The 19,538-nt window shown below is 39.0% G+C and overlaps 1 protein-coding gene across 2 annotated transcripts in view; it reads right to left on the bottom strand.

The window, feature by feature from the left end:
- Window positions 1-19,538, bottom strand: part of LOC134530605 (cytotoxic granule associated RNA binding protein TIA1) — a 717,211-nt gene that overhangs the window by 37,179 nt on the left and 660,494 nt on the right. For both annotated transcript variants that reach the window (XM_063365590.1, XM_063365591.1), the window contains exon 5: window positions 15,439-15,619. In XM_063365590.1, coding sequence (XP_063221660.1) covers window positions 15,439-15,619 — 181 coding nt within the window. The remainder of the gene's footprint in view (window positions 1-15,438; window positions 15,620-19,538) is intronic.

Below are 19,538 nucleotides of genomic sequence, written 5' to 3'. Positions count from 1 at the left end.
GTGTAACTGTTTTCGAGCCGTTGAAGTGTAAGTTCGTCCTTGTGTGTTGCGATGAAACGATTCCCGCTGTACTCAGACGCTACGAGTGAGTCAACCAGAGCAGAGCGCCAGAGTTGCAGTCAGAAGGAGATCTTGTAACACAATTTATTTCATCATATAAATGAAAATGATTTTGTATACTTACTTCAAAATCCGGTACTTTATGTTAATGAAGTGTTAATGTTTAATGTAGGTGTAAAATTTAGAGTTAACTTTGTTTTAAATTCTTTCAGTTCTTGTTTTTATCGTTCATATAAGTGGTTTTCAATGGTTATTTGTGAGAAATGTATGATTTGTTATTAATTCAAATTTTCTTGTCATAACCACTTTATGTTCATTTGTAATTCCAGGAGTTCCTATATTTTGAGCTTTCTCATAGTTGCTTTACAGTTTTGGCTATTCAACAAATTTAATTGAGTTTATCATTTTTTGACTACTATCTGATAAATGGCTTAATGATTTAATTATCGAGAAACATAAACTCTAACATCAAAATATAATACTATAATATACGAGTTAACACATTGGACTCTAAGAAGTGTATCGTTAGTTGATTTGTCATTTGGTAAAGTATTTATGTATCTGTATAATAATGGGTAGTCCAATGTACCTTGACATTAATTTCGGTAATTACATACATGTTCACAATTATGAATGCTCCAAAAAATTTATAAGTTGTAGACAATGAATTTTTACTATTTCAGAATTATATCATTCCTAGTTTATCTTCCAATAGTGTCTGGCACCCTTAAATTATTAATTTACATATAAAATCGATTATAGATATTTCAAATCACACTTAGACCAAAAAATGCGAAACCAAATTTTCTCACATATTTATAAAGAACCTTTTCTGTTCACAATTAAACCTTTATCTGTGAACCTAAGTCAGCATCTTTAGTGGACATTTTAAAATCACGCCACACATTACAGCTACCGATAAATTGTTAGTATATCTCTAAGCTATAGCGTGAAAAGACTGATTCGGTTATGCTCTTGAGACACATGGGCATAACTGTATACATTTTAAGTTTGTAATGTCTGATGTGTATGTGTGAATGTGGATGTTTTATAATGAGTAAGTTACAAACTATGGGTTAGAATTTATGTTGAGCAGTTCACAGCATTGCTACTTAATCAGTGTGTGTTTACAACGTCTCTAATTCGGAAATTTCATGACTACGACCATGCCGAATAAAAGATTTTGCTGGATTATCGAATTTTAATATAGTTTTAAAACGCCACAATGGCATTTAAAACAAGTTGTCTCTGCTGTACTATATACATAAATAATATATGTGATCCTTGGTTTATTTTAAAATCAATAACATGTGAAATGTGGCCCGCTAGTAAACAGGAAAAATTGCACTGAAATGAAAACAGTCAGTACATAACGATGAACTCCAAGCAATTAAAAAAAAGGCGGTAGTGCAGTGATGCGAACTAGTGGCCAAGGTGAACGGCTAATCGGTGCCGCATTACAGGAGGTGCCGGATTACAGAATGTGCCGGAATACAGAATGTGCCGGATTACAGAATGTATCCATTACAGCATGTGCCGTATTACATAATGTACCGGATTACGGAATGTGCCGGAATACAGAATGTACCGGATTGCAGAAGGTGCCGGATTAAAGAAGGTGCCGGATTAAAGAAGGTGCCGGATTAAAGAAGGTGCCGGATTAAAGAAGGTGCCGGATTACAGAAGGTGCCGAACGGGGTGACGGGCCGAGAAGCAGGCGGCGGCCTCGGTCGACCCCGCTCGGCTAATGAACCCTGCTCCCTCCGGGCAGCGCAGTAATCCCATGTCGCCCTGCGCGCGCGTCAGGGGTGGGAGGGGGGGGAGGACGCGATAACAGAGACAATGGAAGCCAAGGCCGGAGCTGCCGCTCTCTTCTTGTTCCGCCGCCGTTAATACATCTGCATCCAGATCCATTAGCCCGAAGGCTCTTTGCCTCGCGCCGCCGCGCGCAACGACGGGCCAAGTCGCGCAGGTCTGCATCTGCATCTGCATCTGCCGGCTGGCGCTACCGGAAAGACACTGTGTCAACACTATTTTCATCCAGCTGACGATCTGCGGAACACCCGAAACATCGGCTGAAGTCAAGTACCTACTCATGTACCGAAAACAGCTTTGAAATGCCAGTGATGGCCTGTCAGTAACCGGGTTTAACGGCAGGAATTTCTAATTCATACTATCTGAAAATTATATGTTGCTACTATATGACGATGTTGAGGTACAAATTGGCTTCAATTGCGTCACAACGCGTCATCTCCTGACAATATTCCTGACTCCAGGGATGCTTGCAGAACCGGGATGAGATACTACAGCAGACTATGTTCAATATATATAATTTTTAATAGTTTATTTGAAAGTTGAATTTTTAATTATTAATCTTAATTTCGGGCTGGATATGGCGTTGATATACTGCGTGCCTCTTCAAGGTTTTATAATTTGTCACAGCCTACTGAAAATAATTGATTGCTTCACAGTGTCACAGCCAACATACGAGTCCACGAATGATAATATCAGTAAGTGCCCAAAACAAAATCCAATGCAATTTAAAGTATTAAAATACACAATAAGGGAGCTGTGTTGCAGGATGTGGCAACATGTTTGAAAAACTAAAAATATTTGGGCTGAATCCTCCCCAAAATCCTCCATACCACACATCCCCCCAAGCTCCTCCATACCAATCTTCCCCCCAAACTGATCCACTACTTCACATCTTTCCAATCCAACCCTAAAGTTATCAGAACCGCAAAACAAGACTTCCAGCGCTGCGCTCAGCGTAAGTCTTTGTCACATAACTTGCCTCGTGTTTGACGATTCTCAAATGTACCGTCAGTGGTTCTGAAACTTGCAAAGCATCAAAAGATGTTTTATGAACAATGATGACAGCATGATGTTTACACTTACGAGAGAACAACAGTGGCAAAATGACACAAATACCACTTGCGTCGCGTCGTCCTGAAGTTTGGTTGTTTAATCGAAACCCATTGAATACATGAAAAAAAAAAAACTGTTTTCAAGCGTTGGGGAAAATCACTGCAAACTACCCATGTCCGAAGACAAACGTTTAACTGTCTTTACATTGCAATACTTAAATTTGGAGACATGCAAACTTACACTTTAAACACACTTTTCTAGAATCTTGGGAAAATCGTTTCTTTATTTGTTGATGCTATACAAAACGTTTAGAGGTTTACGACGGTGACTACATACGTACGGCTTATTAAAATCTGTAGAACACACGATGACACGCTCTGAATTCATGCCAGGAAGTTAAAATAAATTTGCCGTTAAGTTTATGAAAACCATTAAATAAAAACTAATTTAGTTTATAAACAATTCTATAAACAATAAACGATATCTGTGTTATGAATTGTTTTTAAATCCCGCGCAAAAACTAAAAAATATAGAAGCAAAATAATTTCGGATACCATTTTCTTGGTCAATTTTCATATTTTAGTTATTTATTTTATTATTATTATTATTATTATTCAAGGGATATCCCTGTAAATTTATCTAGATAGTACCCTTGCATGTTATTATTGTTCCAAATATTTTAGCAAATGTGTTACTAACTGCTGTTGAATAACAAAATAAAGTCATGCATGTGTTAACAATTATGATTAACTGTGTTATATTTCACATCTTGAAAATCATGGTTAGTAAACATCTGATACAAAAATTTGCATACAAATAACAATTCTATGTAAAATCTTTTTTTTTAATAAAGGTTATAGTAATAAGTAGAAAAATTCAACATGGTGTGTAAGACCGAGCCTATAGAATTGACACTAAATCAAAATCTATGGGTGTAAAAGCATCTGTAAGTGGAATTTACTTGTTAAGAGGAATTAGATACAAACCTAATGACGCCGTCTTGGTTTCAACGGTTTTCAGGCCACAGAAATTATTTACTCTCAAATATAGGCCTATAAAATCGACCATAAATTAGGTAGAGAGCACATACTAAAATATTGTATTTAATTATTAAATAGTGCATATTGACCGTATCATTAGAATTGTAGTAAATCCCTAAAAGTGACATCAATTACACATATCTACTAATGAGTTCACAGCAGGAAAAATTTGTAGCACACAGCCCCTGTTAAACTTAGGAATTCCATTAAACTATATACTTACTACGCTTAAACCTAGCAAAATTTGCAATAATATACGATAAAATAATTGTTCTGCTCTTAAAACTTTTGAAACCAAGACGGAATCCTTCGTTTTATGTTCTCCCCCTTTCGGAGACGCTTTCAGATTACCTTCGCATTATGATCTTTCGCTTAAGGGAAACCCTTTCAGATTGTCTTCGTGGGTACTGATGAGTCAATCTCATTAATTCTTTAGGTCTCCAGCCTGTCACTTAAAGGTTCCAACGCTCCAACTTTTGCTGTTTCTGTCACGGTAGTTGCCAGCGAAATCGCCAGCCGCACAAGCATACATAAAAAAAAAACACATTAAAATTGAGAAACGAATGACCATCCATATGTCCGCAAGCCCAGTGGTACTGTGCGAAGCCACTAACGAGGTATCATAAATTACTCAGCAAAGAATACAGCACGCGTATCTGCTGCGATGATGGAGCACCGCGCTCTTTGCGCGCATAATGTGGGCGCGCCGGACCCTCCTCCCACGCACGTTTCCCCCTTTTATTTTTTAAACATTTAACAATGTGGTGCTTCGCCCGCACGGAGCGCGCGGTGTCTTTTATCCGGCCGCGCGTTTGATTCCGCCCGCAAACCCGCACAACGCGGCTCGCTGTGACACTTGTCGCTTGCCGGCGGCAACGGCGACCACTTTATCCCTCGCGGGACGGTGTAAACAGGGGAGCGGCGTTGGAGCGAGAGAGAGAGAGAGAGAGAGAGAGAGAGAGAGAGAAAGAGGGAAATGGTGGAAGGGGGGCGAAGGGTGAGCCCCATCGCATCGTGCCCGGTCTAAATCGGACATCGGTGTCGGTCCGCCGCAGTCTGATTGGCCGAACAAGGCACCGACTCCCGCTCAGCTCGGCAGAATGAGCTTGGACCGACCGCTAGGGACGACTTTAGTAACGCACACTGTCGAAAGTTTTCACCTTCAATTTACGAAGTTAGTTTTAGTTAGTTTTCGTGAACTACACCAAATAAATTCTGTACTTCCGAAATCGATGACCACCCAACATACCTCAGTTAGAATAAATTGAAGTTAATGCTTACTCACACGGCCAAAGACGAAGGTTTGAAAACAGAGTGCCATTAGCGTACATTGCGTGAAATGAAATGGGAACAGTCGCACCTGTGTTTCCGTACCATGTGCGTCTCTGCCTGAGGACGGGAGCAGATAGCAGTTCCCGAAACGTCGCTTGTTTCTGTTTTGGTAAAACTATTGTATTTTTTTGTCTTTTCGTTTTGTCGTGTTTTTGTCTCGTTTCAACTGTTGTGCTGAATTATTTTGGTTTCAATATTTTTGTGTTGTCATCATTTGTGTGTTTTTTGTTTAATTAGTACTTTTTTCTTTGTTTTTTCTTTGTTTGTTGACCATATTTCTGTTTCGGAATATTTTGTGGTGTTTATATTCTTGTTGACAACAGCAATTGTTTGCTTAATTTTGTGTGTTTTTTGTCTATCTTGTGTATTTTTTTTAATTTTATTTTATTTATTAGTTTTTTTTTCCTTCAACAGAAAAAGTTCTTAGCAATGGCGTATGTCCAAAAACTTACATCAAGTCAATTAAAGGTCATGTGTAAAAATATAAATGCAGTGCATTTTTTCAGTTGAAATTAATATAAAATTGCCTAGTCTCTTGCTGCCGACTATCTACGAATAAAATAAGACAGACTTTAATTAGTTACTTATAATTAATAACAACGGACAGTAATAATTCGATAACTTTTAAATTTCAGTAAAGATAATAAACATATAATTTATTTAATATTATTTTTTTAACTTTTAGCGATACAAAGCACTAATATTATCGCGTTTTAGTAAAATCTTGCTTGTAAATTCTACTAAGTTAAACCATAATTAGTTTGCATTAATTAATTCACAGTTAAACTCGTGACGGCATCTTTTCTTTAAAAATTAACAAGGTCATTCGAAACCAAACTTGACAACATGAGGGTGTTTTTGGAAAGCCTAGCATAACAAACAAATGGTTACAATGTAGACCGAAGTAGAAAGTGTGGAGAATATGTTTGATATGTCTTAGAAGACCGAACGCTTAACACCTTTCTAGATGTACATACCGGTCGGAGGTAGCGAAGATAACGCACCCAAAACTGACGGACAGCCTGTTTGACCGTAACTTTCCGGCAGTCACCTCGCGGGCATACTTCTTATTCTGCAGAACTTGCGCACGTCTAGCAACCCCCTTCCCCCTGCCCCTCGAACAGTCTCGCGAAACTACCCAGCCAGTTACGGTAACAAACGTAACGAGCTACCGCGCGGAGATTGAAAGTTCTCTAGCGGGGAGGAGATGGTTTTGGAAAAGGGGTGAGAGGGGGGGAGGAAAGACGGCTAAGGGGTTGCCTCCTTATACGCTCATCTTCTCCTCCTACTTTTGAAAACTTAACACCGCGTCTACCAGAGAACCGGCGGCAAAACTTCTCTTCCCTCCATCGCTGAAAGAGAGAGAAAGAGATGGAAAGAGAGAGAGAGGGTGAGAGAGCAGCACGAATAAGTTTAGTTCGAGTCTCTCTGACTACCAGCGTCAAACATCAACTTGCGGAAGGGGTTCTCAAAACATTCATCAAAGTAGGGGTTTCATGTTGGCCAGGGGTGAACACGAAAGCAAAAACTGCGTATTTATTTATTTTTTGTTTTCTGAGCGAAACGACAAACCCGATGAGGTTAGTCGAAGCAATAACGTCACTAGAGCGCGAATAAAATTATCTTTATGACAAAACAAACAACGATGAGAAATAGAATTAATTGCTTTTTGGAGCCATGTTTGTTTCACTTGTCCTCCTGTGGGGACACCCAGAAAAATTGCTGATTTGTGAGAGCTAGGCCTCGTGGCTGCGAATACGTCAATTGCACACTACGCACACCATACTGAAGCCTCTTCAACCCCATTTGAAGACGAATTTTTCAGGTTTTGTATAGATGTTCGAAAACACGTAACGTGCACGCACCTATGAGCTGGCGTGACATGCGTGCAACCGGTCTGTGAAGGTTGCAACTGTAACGCGCGTTGCAGGCCGCGCTCCGCCAACAGTTCCTGACGACGGGGGATGATGTCAGTTCCCGAAACGTCACAGCTGTGTTTCAATTTTTTGGAAGTCTACTGTGTCTTTTGGTGCTTTCTTCGTTGTGTTGTCCAGAACACCTGTTTAGTCTCATCACTGAGTTCACCAGTGCGCCGTTGTGTTGTCGTTTTTCATATGATCTGTTTACTATCATCGTTTGCCTACTGGGTTGGTGGTCTGTGCCGTGAAGTTTATTTTCCGACTAATTTCTCCCACGGAATTATCGGTGCTGTCCACATATGCATTTAACTTTTTACATCAGCAGATATTGGATTGACTTCCTTGCGTTTGTGTATTCATCTCTTTGATCGTTATTAAAGTTTCTCTATGGCATACAGAGTAAACTAGCAATGGCATATGTCAAAAAATAAAAAAACGAATTACTTAAAATTTTCCCTGTTGCAAGAATTGTACAAACGCCGTAAATGTAAAAGCTTTTATTTGATTGGGGAGGGGGGGGGGTGGCTCTGACGAGATATTATTTTACGAACGCGTGACGTAGCGCTGGTGTGGATTCTATCTCTCTTCCCTCCCCCCTCCCGACTCACGGATCAGCCTCAAGACCCCTTGGTAAGCGGGAAGGAGGTGTGTACGGAGAGTGGTGTTTGTCGGCTTGTCAACACGGGCTCTCGCGAGAGAGTGACGACGGGAGGCCGCACAGACGACGACGCACCGACGAGACGTCGTTAATTATGCGAGCGAGGGTTTCCCCGCGAGCCGGCCGCCTGGTTCGCCGGGGCTTCCCCCGGTGCAAGGGAGCTCTCTCGCGGCGCTTCCGCGAACTAGGTGAACTCGTCGAGCGGTTTCAACGCCGAGCTTCCCGGTGCGTTTATGGTTTTCCCTTGCAAGTCGATTGTTTCGTCGCAAACTCGCGCCGAGTCGACACCAGCGGCGCAACAAAGCGCAAGGGAAAGGTGCGTAACGACCCCGCCTCCCCTGAGCTTTTTATATCGACACCACGAGTTTCGAAAACTGCTCAACGCGTCAGAGTGGTGCCTGTTTACGAAAATCGTTTAAAAATACGCTGAGGTAGATGTGTGGTTCTCTGTTCTCGTATTTCGTTTTCAAACTTTATTTTTAGAAATGGCTATAATGCGTGTTTTCAGAATAATTTTTAGGCATGAAATTCTTGAAAGCACCCAATGGACTTGCATCACACCTGTATCTTCATTTCTCTGCCATATAATGTTTTGGTTACCATTCAGACATCACAGTTGCTCTATGCACGACGAGAAGACTGACTGCGCGCCAGTCCAGAGCCTTGCGCATAGAGGCGACACCGCGCTAGAAGCACCAGCGAGCGTCGCGCTTATGATACCGCCTCACTATCACTAATATATTCCTGACTAGGAGGGCCCTATAAAGCCTTTTCTTCCTTCAAGAAGCGTTGTAAGGAAGAAATACGAAAAAAAGGTTGTTCTTTATAATATTGTGATGTTACGTCTCGTCGACATCAAAGTCGTTACAGACCGTCAAACAAAAGTTAGGGAAACTAGTAATATATTTCATCGTAGCTTACTGTAAAACATATCCCAGCATTTGCCTAGAGAGATTTCAGAAAACCATATAGAACAGAAATTAGGTTCCTCTTGAATGTAGTACAACGTTCTACAGGTGCACCCTTTGTATGATTTTTGAAATGGGGAAAATTTATTAATTCCTTTTTTTTGTACATAAGAAACTGCTAGTTTACACTGGATGTCATAGAGAAACATCAATAACGGACAAAGAGATGAATACACAAGCACAAAGCAAACAAGGCAAAATTAAGCCAATGTCACAAGTTAAATGCGTAGCCAGAACAGAGAATTACGTGGAAGAATCAGCCAGAAAAAAATATATATCATAGAACAGACCAACACAGTAGGCTGTTAACGACGAGACAGTTGCAACAAAAACATTAAATATAGACAAAGAATGATCTTGGACAAAATAACGACGAACGATGATACTAAACAGATCATATAAACACAAAGACAACAGGTGGTATTTACACGTTCTATCCCATCTCCAGGCGCGATCAATGACAGTTTCGTAGTAAAATGTTTCAAAAAAGTTTGTATTAATGAGACAAGCTCACTTAAATTGGCCTAATTTATTATTTTAAATATTGATTATTATTTTTCCTGTTTGAAAATAAAATTTTTTTTTGGCTGCGCCATTGTAACCCAACGACGGATTCACTGTGTGCATTAAGTTTAATATATATATATATATTTTCAAAATCTTTGAACGTAACTAAATTAGTGTAAATGAGTTTGGACCTATGCTGTTTGTCTATAGTATTAGATTAACACGGTAGCTTAATGTCCGAGATTAGATGACCCAGTTAGCGATGAATTAAAAAAATAAAAAAATAAATTGCGTTTTAGTACAATCCAGTCAATCTTACATGTTTCTGACAGTTCCGTTATTATGCGTTTACAATTCAACTTAAGCGTTAAATGTATTAGAGCTTTTAGCTATGAAAACGTGCTCTATTAATGATTAAACTGTGTTTATTTTATTTTATGGCTTATAGTCTCGTTGACATCGAGGTCTTCAGAGAAGGCTACAAAAACCATGACGCCAACCAGGAATGGTAAGAAAGAAAGTCGTTAATGGCCTCATGGTGAGGCACCATCCCATCATTTGTCGGGAGTGTGATTTCGGGAACCGCTCACGTAAACCGAGATCAGCACGGCCAGAACCGAGGTTACAACCCAGGTTCTCCGGATGCGAGTCCAATGTTGACAGTTCTTACAAGCAGCAACAGCGGTTAAATCATTTCCCAACTGCCACTTTGCATAAACAACAACGTTATGGTTTGGTTACGAACGCTAACATCACATGGAGATTTTTCATTCTTACAATCATAGTTGAAGCAACAACAGAAACATAATTATGCTTATACGACTAGTACTATTTTTTTTCGAACAGTTACGTGATAAACAAAAAAAGATTGTACCACTGCACCACACTTCGCCTGGAAGATAAACCACTGGGAGCGGAATCGGCGAGCTTTCCAACTACCCGGGATCCACTGGCAGTTACGGAAACGTTCAGGCGAGAAGTGACCGCCGGCAACCGCAGGGCGAACAGCGAGAGCAAGCGTCACACCTGACGTTCCGAACATAATCCCGTCACGCGCGCGCGATTCTCGCCCGCGGGCCCCGCGCCCGAGCGGATGAAAGCGACCGCGGAGAATCTCGTTAATCGCCTATCGCGTATCTGCCCTTCACCCTCCCTCCAACGTCGACCGACGGACTATTAGTTGGCGCGTCCGTCACGGATTAGAGCGCCCCTCCCCCCCCCCCCCCCCCCACTTACCACCCTCCCAATACGGGCACGCAACAACGAGCGTCACTAATACTTGTCCGCGCACCAATTACCCGATGACGCGGAATCCCCCGTACATACACACTTCTTTTTTTTTTTTTTCCCCCCCGAACCCTCCAACCAGTACTGTTGTCGCCCTTGATGTCGCACAGGCCCGCATTACGCGCTACAAGCCCTGGTGTGACGTTTTAACGACAGAACGCAACGAAACATGGCTTTCCATTCCGACTGGCCCTGTTTCGGGGAAAGAAAGAAAAAAAACTCGTGTGAGCAAAAAAATGTCGACTTTTGGGTGTTGTAATCGAAATCCGATGGGCGGTAGCATTTCACGGCGCACTGGTTATGCGGCGGTGCCTACACTAGCGTTCGTATCGAATCAATTCGCAATGTGGGATTGAGAGCTGTTCTGGTGGTTGGCTAGTGAGGGGGGGGGGGGAGCGGAGACAGTCTTTATCCGAGTGCCAGTCAGCGCGGCCAACACGCCAGGCCGCGGATGGCCGGCGTGTGTGGGATTTTGGGTTTGGTGGGTTCGGGTTATCGCAGGTTGATGAAGAATGGGGGTGGGGGAAGGGGTTTCTCGCCACATGTGCACCTGCTATTGATGTTTCAATTTCTACGTGATCACGTTATCCCGAAGCCGCAGAAATCCGCGCGCGTCCGTCCGACGCACGGGACGACGGGACCAGTCGGATTCTTCGCCTCGCGACGCGCGACCGTCATTTCGCTCGTCGGCCGCGCCGCGCAGAATTTAAAGGAAGAATAAAACGAATTTTTTTGACAGTACCCACGTTTAACAATATATTGATGTCCAATATAGAGGTAATTGTTCACTAAATCGGAAGAATTTCAAATTCTACGAATAACCTGATCTTTCTTGAAATTGTCTATTATGGAATAAAAAATTGTGAACATAACGCACATGATAAATGTACATTTTAGGGAATATTAACTACTCCGCATAATGAGGTTCACGACTAGCTCGTAGGTAATAACAAATGCGAAAATAACTAGTAAATACACAAAAAATTTTAATCGATAATTATTAATTGTAAAGACTTTAACCTTGGGAAATATGAAATTGAAAAGTATAATTTTAAAATTAGAAAAAAATACATTTATTTTAAAATAACACACATTTTTTTAAACGTATGCAATATAAATTACTTTTAAATCTCGGGTCGTTGCTATCATACCCTATTTTTCTTCCTTTCGCTTATAATAGTGCGCCAGTGATATGTAATTATTATTATTGATAGTAAGTATTGACGATAAAACCATAATTAACCCAATTTTAATAAAATAACATGCATTGTTTTGCGAGGAGAACCCGCAACATCTAAAAAAAATAGGTTTTAAAATACGCGGTTAAATTAACATAAATTATAAATATATCGCAAGCGAGGAACCAAATGTAACTTAAAAACCTTACTTTTTTAATTCAACTAAGAATTATGAACACAAGCCCAAACAATATCACCCCAAGTCAGGCCATTACTCGTACCACACAGCTGACCGACATGTGACTTGGCCTCCTAATAGTTGGTTGTTATAAATAAATTATATCTATTAGTACAAAAATTATATGCGGAAATAGAAGAGGTTTTTTTATATTTGATTAGTTAAGAAGAGAACTGTCTAAACTACTCTCGGTGTTTCAAATGGAGGGATACCTTGGCAAATTGCTGAAACTCGTACGCATTTATGATCTATTTAACCCTTGCCAGAATGAAAAATAAAGGCTTACAGATCAGGGCAGAGATTAGACGTCCAGAATGGCAAAAAAATACTCATACTATTTAACTCTCAAAATACTAGATAATAGCTCATCGCTCATTGCTTGTAAAAAAATGTGTCAAGTCGATTTTTGAGATCAAAAATTTTCTAAGAGCGCATTACCGCATTAAGCTTATCATTAACTGACGCCCTATAAGACAAGTCCTATGGTCGGTTCAAAAAACGGAATAAATTGTAAGGCTAGAGGCAAGTTAATTACGACAGTTAATAAATCTATGTAAATAAAAATTATGAATTTCGTTCACAATCACAAATCTCCAAAAGTTCTTCACCGATTGGTTTGAAATTTTGACACAACGTTGCATTTGAATACGCGCGTGTTTTTATATAGCTATGTCACATCTGTGACAGGTAAAAATATAGATAAAATATAGAACGTTTGTGTGTACATATGTCTTATGTTTTGAAACAATAAATATAGGTATAGATAGGAAGATACAGGCTTAGAGATAGAGAGATAGAGAGTGGGTGATATAACGATATATAAATATATAGAGAGATGTAGGGATAACTAGATAGAAACAAAGATACACAGAGAGATTTATACATAGAGAGAAATATAGTGATGTTTATAGAGGGTCATATAAATATATGTTATGGATATGTGTACCTAATTAAAACCAATTACAAAAAAATTAAAGAGGCGTAGCAATGCATTGCAGGCATTAAATAGTTATCTATAATTTAAAATTTTTAGCTCCATACTTAATAAATAGTTTCGCCACAGTGTGTGCATGTATCAAGTCTGAAATTTTACAGTTCTCAAAAATTCTGAAAATGGTCTACGTATCATTCTGCCAATGTCAACGGTGTTCGCACCCAAACAACATGTGTTGGTTTGCAATTGACTGTTGGGAAAGGGGTACAACAACTGGTACTACTTTTTAGAACTGTCATATCTGAGATGAGTTAGTTGACACCGACATTATTCTTAATGACAAGGCGTTATAAAATCAAAAGGCATAAAATTTCATCATTTACAATAAAACATTTTTTTTATGGTTACCGGAACAACGGAAAGTTCGTATGAGGTAGTGAACCACACAATGACGTAAACTTTAAATTTCAGTTGATGCGGGAACTGTTCGTTGAATTTGCATGCTCGGTACTCAAAGGCAGTGCGATTTCAAGATAACTCCGTAGCTGCTCTGCACAGTAGTAGATCTCTGGCGCGATTAATTACACCGCCGACCGATAACTAAATTCTCGCGTGTCCTTAAATGCCTTTCCGAGAGGTCGTTTTTTTTTCGTTCCACATCTCCTAGTTCCCCCCCTCTATCCTCTTTCGTAGGACTTCCTCACGCGCACCGCTCTTCTTGGCGAAGCAGAAGAAGAAGGGGGGGGGGGGGGTTGTGAGAAGGAGGGAGGGGCGAAAGTGGTAGACGGCTGGCGCTAATGTCCTGGCCCCTTCCTCAGCTTCCGATTGGCTGTTTGAGGAACCGGAAACGACTGCTGGATCGCCGCGCCACGGCAACGGCTCGTTAGCACTGACGTCACACCTCATCCCCCTCCCCCTTCCAAAAGATCCCCACTTCTTGCCGCCCCTCCTACGAGAATTGCAAAGACAGTCTCCCGCCTGAGAGGATGGCTTACGTGCTACTTTTCCCGGTAGCGCTGAATCGTAAATGTTTTTTGAACACGTGTGCCTAGAAAGAAAGCGAGTAAGCGTATTGCCGTGAAAAATAGTTTACGGTTTATACACACCACTTGCGTTAGTAAATGCTGGTTTACAAGTCTTTGTATTTCGGTAAAAATGTTGTAGGCCTTCACTTTATTGAAATGTTTATTTGAACAATTTGGTTTATATGCTTTAAGAATAAGTAAAAAAAAATCTAGTTTTTTTTCTAGAACATGGCCAAGCTAAATTTGACGTTCAATAAATTTATTATACATTATATGGTCTAATGTACAGCGTGTCTGTTTATGATAGCGTTTTATTTTTGCTAGTTTCATCTTGTCCACATGTTTTTAGAGGATACTTAAATTTGTTGGTCGTGCTTTATTAAGTTACATTGCCCAAAGAGGAGAATTTGAAATTTTTTTAAGGAATAGTACATTCTAAAAGATTTTTTTTCTTTAATGTTATTTTTCAAGTTGTAAAACATACGTATTTTTACCGACAAGCTGTACATTCTGAAAACAGGCAATATAATTTTATGGATACCGTTACTAGATAAAATTTTGTAAATGAAAGTTAATTTATGTAATATTTTGGAAAATGCATTGATGCAAATAATATTTGATAGTAAAATTATTAATATTAACATTATTTAATAATAATAAACAGCTAACGTGACGTGTTGGACTTTGCCACAGATCAAGGAACTTCTTTCGTCAGTTTTCTTTACTTTGCAGGTTGTGGACCATGGAGGTAATAAATTAGGGTCTAGGAGTATGCAAAATTTTAATTGGTAATAGTAAAATTTAAAATGAGAACGACCCTCTACTCATTTTAAAACGTGTTGATTAACTCGTTTTCTTGTCTCTCTGTTTGTCTGTTCGGTAGGAATTCTAAAATAGATTTTAAACTAACTTTCCGACGAGCTAGATACTTAAAATTTTGAATAAAGCTCAAAACTGGATGAAAAAACAATATTAACTCGCTTTCTTTTCAGTTCGTTTGCTAGTCACAAATTTGTTTGGTTTTGTTTAGCAAACCCCCCCCCCCCCCCCCCCCCCTCTCTCGTCATACCCACACGGATTCGTGGCATTAGACTATGAGCAGAACAGTACAGCGTTGCGGGATGCATAACACAGAAATCGCAGGCGGTGCCTATATCACACGCATTTTGGGGCTCAGAGAAATGTCCGCAACATGTTCGTATATTAAGGTCCGGCAACTTCCCATCCTAATTATTATTTACATCTGGACATCTTAACACACACACACACACACACACACACACACACACACACATATATATATATATATATATATATATATATATATATATATATATATATATTTCAGTTTGACTGAACGCACGCGGCAAACGCCAAGCGCGCTGAAACAAAGCCACAGCCGATCTCGGAGCGCAGCGACTGACCTCACGAAGGCGTATCCCTTGTCCTTGAACACGCGGATCTCCTGGATGTTGCCGAAGGGCGAGAAGGTCTTCTGCATGAGCTCCTCGGTGAGGCCGTTGGTGAGGCCGCCGCAGTAGACTGTGCAGTTGGTGGGGCTGGACTGGTTGTACACCTCGTCGAAGGTCAGCGGCTTGGAGTTCACTGCAACAGGCACGCAACGTCGGCGTCACATCCTCCTGGAGTGGTCCGCCTTAAGGGCCCCGCCTAGCTGGGCACACATGCGGTGCGCAGAGCTTCAGGAAAAACAACGCGATTTCAAAACTACTCAACATATCCGAGTGGGGCCTATTTACGAATAGCATTTAAGAGTTCGCTGAGGACCGAAAAGTACTTTTAATTTCGGATTAAGTTTTTAAACTGTATTTTTAGAAGCGTTAAAATGCCTAAAACGCGTGTTTCCAGAGTATTTTAGGCATAAAACAATCAGTACAGATTCTTGAAAGCACTTAAGGGGCTTGCATAACACCTTTATCATCATTTCTCGGCCATATAATGTTACGGTCACCGCTTTAAATTTCACAGTTATCCTGTGACGACGAGAAGACTGCGCGCCAGTTCAGAGACTTGCGCTTAGAGGCTATACCGCGCTGGAAGCACCAGCGAGTGTCGCGCTTATCATCCCGCCTCACTAACACACATACACCCCGGACGAGGCGGGCCCCTTAACGTGGCTCTCGGCACGCTTCGTCTTCAAGGCTCGTTCTCTCTCGCTCGCTCGTTCGATTTTACATCGTTACTTTTATTTAAGGACTACATACTTCTAAAATTTCAACTCGATACCCCAATATCATGCATGTGAAAATGCGCGCAAATCTTCGTAATTATCATTGATAGCTAGGGACCGGAAAAAATTCGCGGTTTAAATGACCTCTGGGATGGACTCCACGATCCCATATACACGGGCAAATACCACACGCTCATTGGTCACTGACTTGTGAGACTTGTCAACTGGGATGCTTCCCATTCGATACTCCTTGGTTGAAGGTTTTTCATTGGCTAAAATTCCTTCATGTAAAATCTGAGCAAATAACAGTATCAATAGGGAAGTATGTATATTTGTTTGGATCCTAGCACAACACGAAATGAATCCGCGAAATTTTCCGGTCTCTATTGATAGCGCAACTTTATGCACACACGATATTACACTAAGTGAATATCGTGTCTGTTGAAAATATTTGCGGTGGAACAACAAATGCCATTGGAGTATCGAATTGAAATTTCTAGAAATTGCACTTAAATAAAAGCAATGACAAAAAAAAATGATCAACATGGCGTGCGATACCGAGCCTTTTAACTCGTGAACAGGAACAAATTTCTAAGTGCCTACATCAGGCAAATAAATGACATGCTAAAATCTGCGTTCTGCAACTTTGTTCTCTAAAGTAGTACCGGCGGTGCCCATTTAACAAATGTCACTTGCAAAGAAACTCGTGACGTTTCTTTTATTACGAGCGCTGACAACCACATGAAGTTGTTTACAGACACTATTGATAGAACAACACTGGCAGGACACGTAGACCATTCTGCTACTTTTCAGAACTGTCAAACAGGAAGCAAGTCGCATGGCACAGAGTAGATTACACAAGCGCCTGTAATTCACTGGATAAGACTCCTTAACACACAAAAATAGATTAAAAATGAAGTAAATGTGAACATGGTTCAAAGTTATGCGGATATTTACCAATTCAAAAATATATACGTTCACATCGGTTTAGCACTTACAGATATTTTTGTATCCGTTTAGCTCGTATTCCTACATGCTGATTTTAATTAATGTTTGAGTTTCAAAGGGCACGAAAGCTTTCTCGGGTAGTCAAAATAACATATCAGCTAATAATAGGTAAGATACATCTCGGATGTCTTTTCTCCTGTGATCGAACCCTTGAAGGGCGTATGTCCCGTTCCACGTCATTGTTTTATACTTACACTTTACACGGTTAAACTTCCCGACTTTTTGAGTGGCTGAACTTTCACAAAATTATATATATATATAATGTCGCCTACATTTTGCATAATTAGCTCGTAAATTTGCATACTTAACGTTGTCGTGCAGTATACTGTCGCTGTCAGTATACTGTTTTCATCTGAACTGTAATTAATATTTTTTTTTCATTATTTTATGCAAAGAATTCTTTGTACTATTCATTAATTCATGTAACATCACCTTAATGCATTAATTTTTGCTGTCCATTCTTGAGGTTTTCTATGAAACCAATTTAAACAACCAATGGCGAAAGACCAAGGAATTGTTTAAAATCAATTTTTCTTCATATTGCAAGAATCATTCAAATAACGTATAACTCTTTGAACCCACTGACACATCATGTCAGACAGTAGTGTGCAAATAGAAAAAGACAGGTACCATCATTGTAAAAGCATCAAGATTTATTTATAAACCGCATAACTTTTTGACTTGTTGAGCACACAGATCACAGTTTACTTGCAACGAAGAAATAACGTTAATTGAAAAACAAAACACAATAACAAATCGTAGAATACTAGGCTTACTCAAACATATATATTCCCTTTATTTTTTACTTATTTTATTAGGTGCATTTAACGACATTTTATCGGTTTAGTTTGTTATAAGCACTGACGGACAAACTATATTTTAAGAATTAATGCTCGCCAAAATATTTTATGGATTTAATAATTGTTGTAGGGCATACCCTTTGGTTATTTTCGTGCGAATAACGTACAGTCTTTGATTGCTGAAATAAACCAGTGAAAATTAATAGCAGTCTAGCAAGGCACATGGACACTCATGGTAAAATATTTAAATTATATACTCGATCAATGTAAATTCATAAATGTCCACTAACGATTGAGTTTATTTAATAGAATCTTCAACAAAGTTTATCCAATAGCAAGAAGAAAAATATTACCCACTTCCAAAATAAATGAAGAAACGAAAATCGCTGATTTTATATAAACACGTTGTAGTTGGACGTTTAAGGTTTCAGTCGCTCTTAAGTAAGAAAAGACTCTATAAATCTTAAAAAATAAAATATATATCGTTGATTAATTGATATTAAGTAAAATATTTAGTCTATGTTTTCAGATATATGCATGGCAGAACTTCTGCTTTTAGTGTAAAAGTTAATACGTTATCCGCAATCTTTCATGTGTTTGAAAAATCCTATTAGTACTCTTCTTGATAATAACGTGCATAAATCACTCACAATTCTTAAGCATGTTTTACTTACTTCACTCTTAATTAAATATAATATTTAATTAGAATGTAAGCGGAATGGATGAATAACGACATGCAATAAAAAAACAAACAAATATACTATGTAATAATTGTTTTAAATTGTTTAGAACACACGAATGGAATAAAAAGTAAATTAAAATCATGCAAGCATGCAATGCCTAGATGTCAAAAGTTGGTTTGTTAGATGGCTAATTAAGGAAAAGCGACTACTGGACTATGGGTTGTTATAAAAAGAAGCAAGCATAGTCTATGTATTTACTTATTTAATAAACCACAGAAATAGAAAAGTTTGAAAAGTTTTGAAAGATATTATTAACCTTTCTGTACTTTTTCGAATGTCAAAGCAATGCTGCTTCCCTAGGGACTACGGGAAGCCATTGATTTTCCTTTCCATTACTCAGTAAATTTTGTTTCATTTGCTTTTTAAGTAACTTATCAAAGCAAATATTTTATATAATAAAATATCATTGAAATAGTTGGTTTTATTTTCAGTCAGGTTACAAAAAAATTTCGTAAAGTCATTAAATTAATAATAAAATTTTGAGGTAAAAAAGAATTAGTTTTTGAGTAACTTTAACTACATTTTTGTCTTATCCATTTGTCTATTTAATATTTAAGCTTTTATTAATTTAACTGTAATTATAAAAACATATTACCTTTAATAGAGCACACACCACTCTGTTATAGTCTGATATAACTTTTCCAGTAACATATTTAGTTCCAGTTAGCCATAATTTTTCCCACAGGAAAGAAGCGTTGCAACACGAACTAAATACTGACTTAAAATACATATATAAAAAAGAACAATTTCATATTTATAAGTATGAAAAACAGTTATGTTCTACA

This window comes from Bacillus rossius, chromosome 3, assembly GCF_032445375.1.
Source record: "Bacillus rossius redtenbacheri isolate Brsri chromosome 3, Brsri_v3, whole genome shotgun sequence".
Taxonomy (NCBI): Eukaryota; Metazoa; Arthropoda; class Insecta; order Phasmatodea; family Bacillidae; genus Bacillus; species Bacillus rossius.
This window is presented reverse-complemented; position numbering and strand designations above follow the sequence as displayed.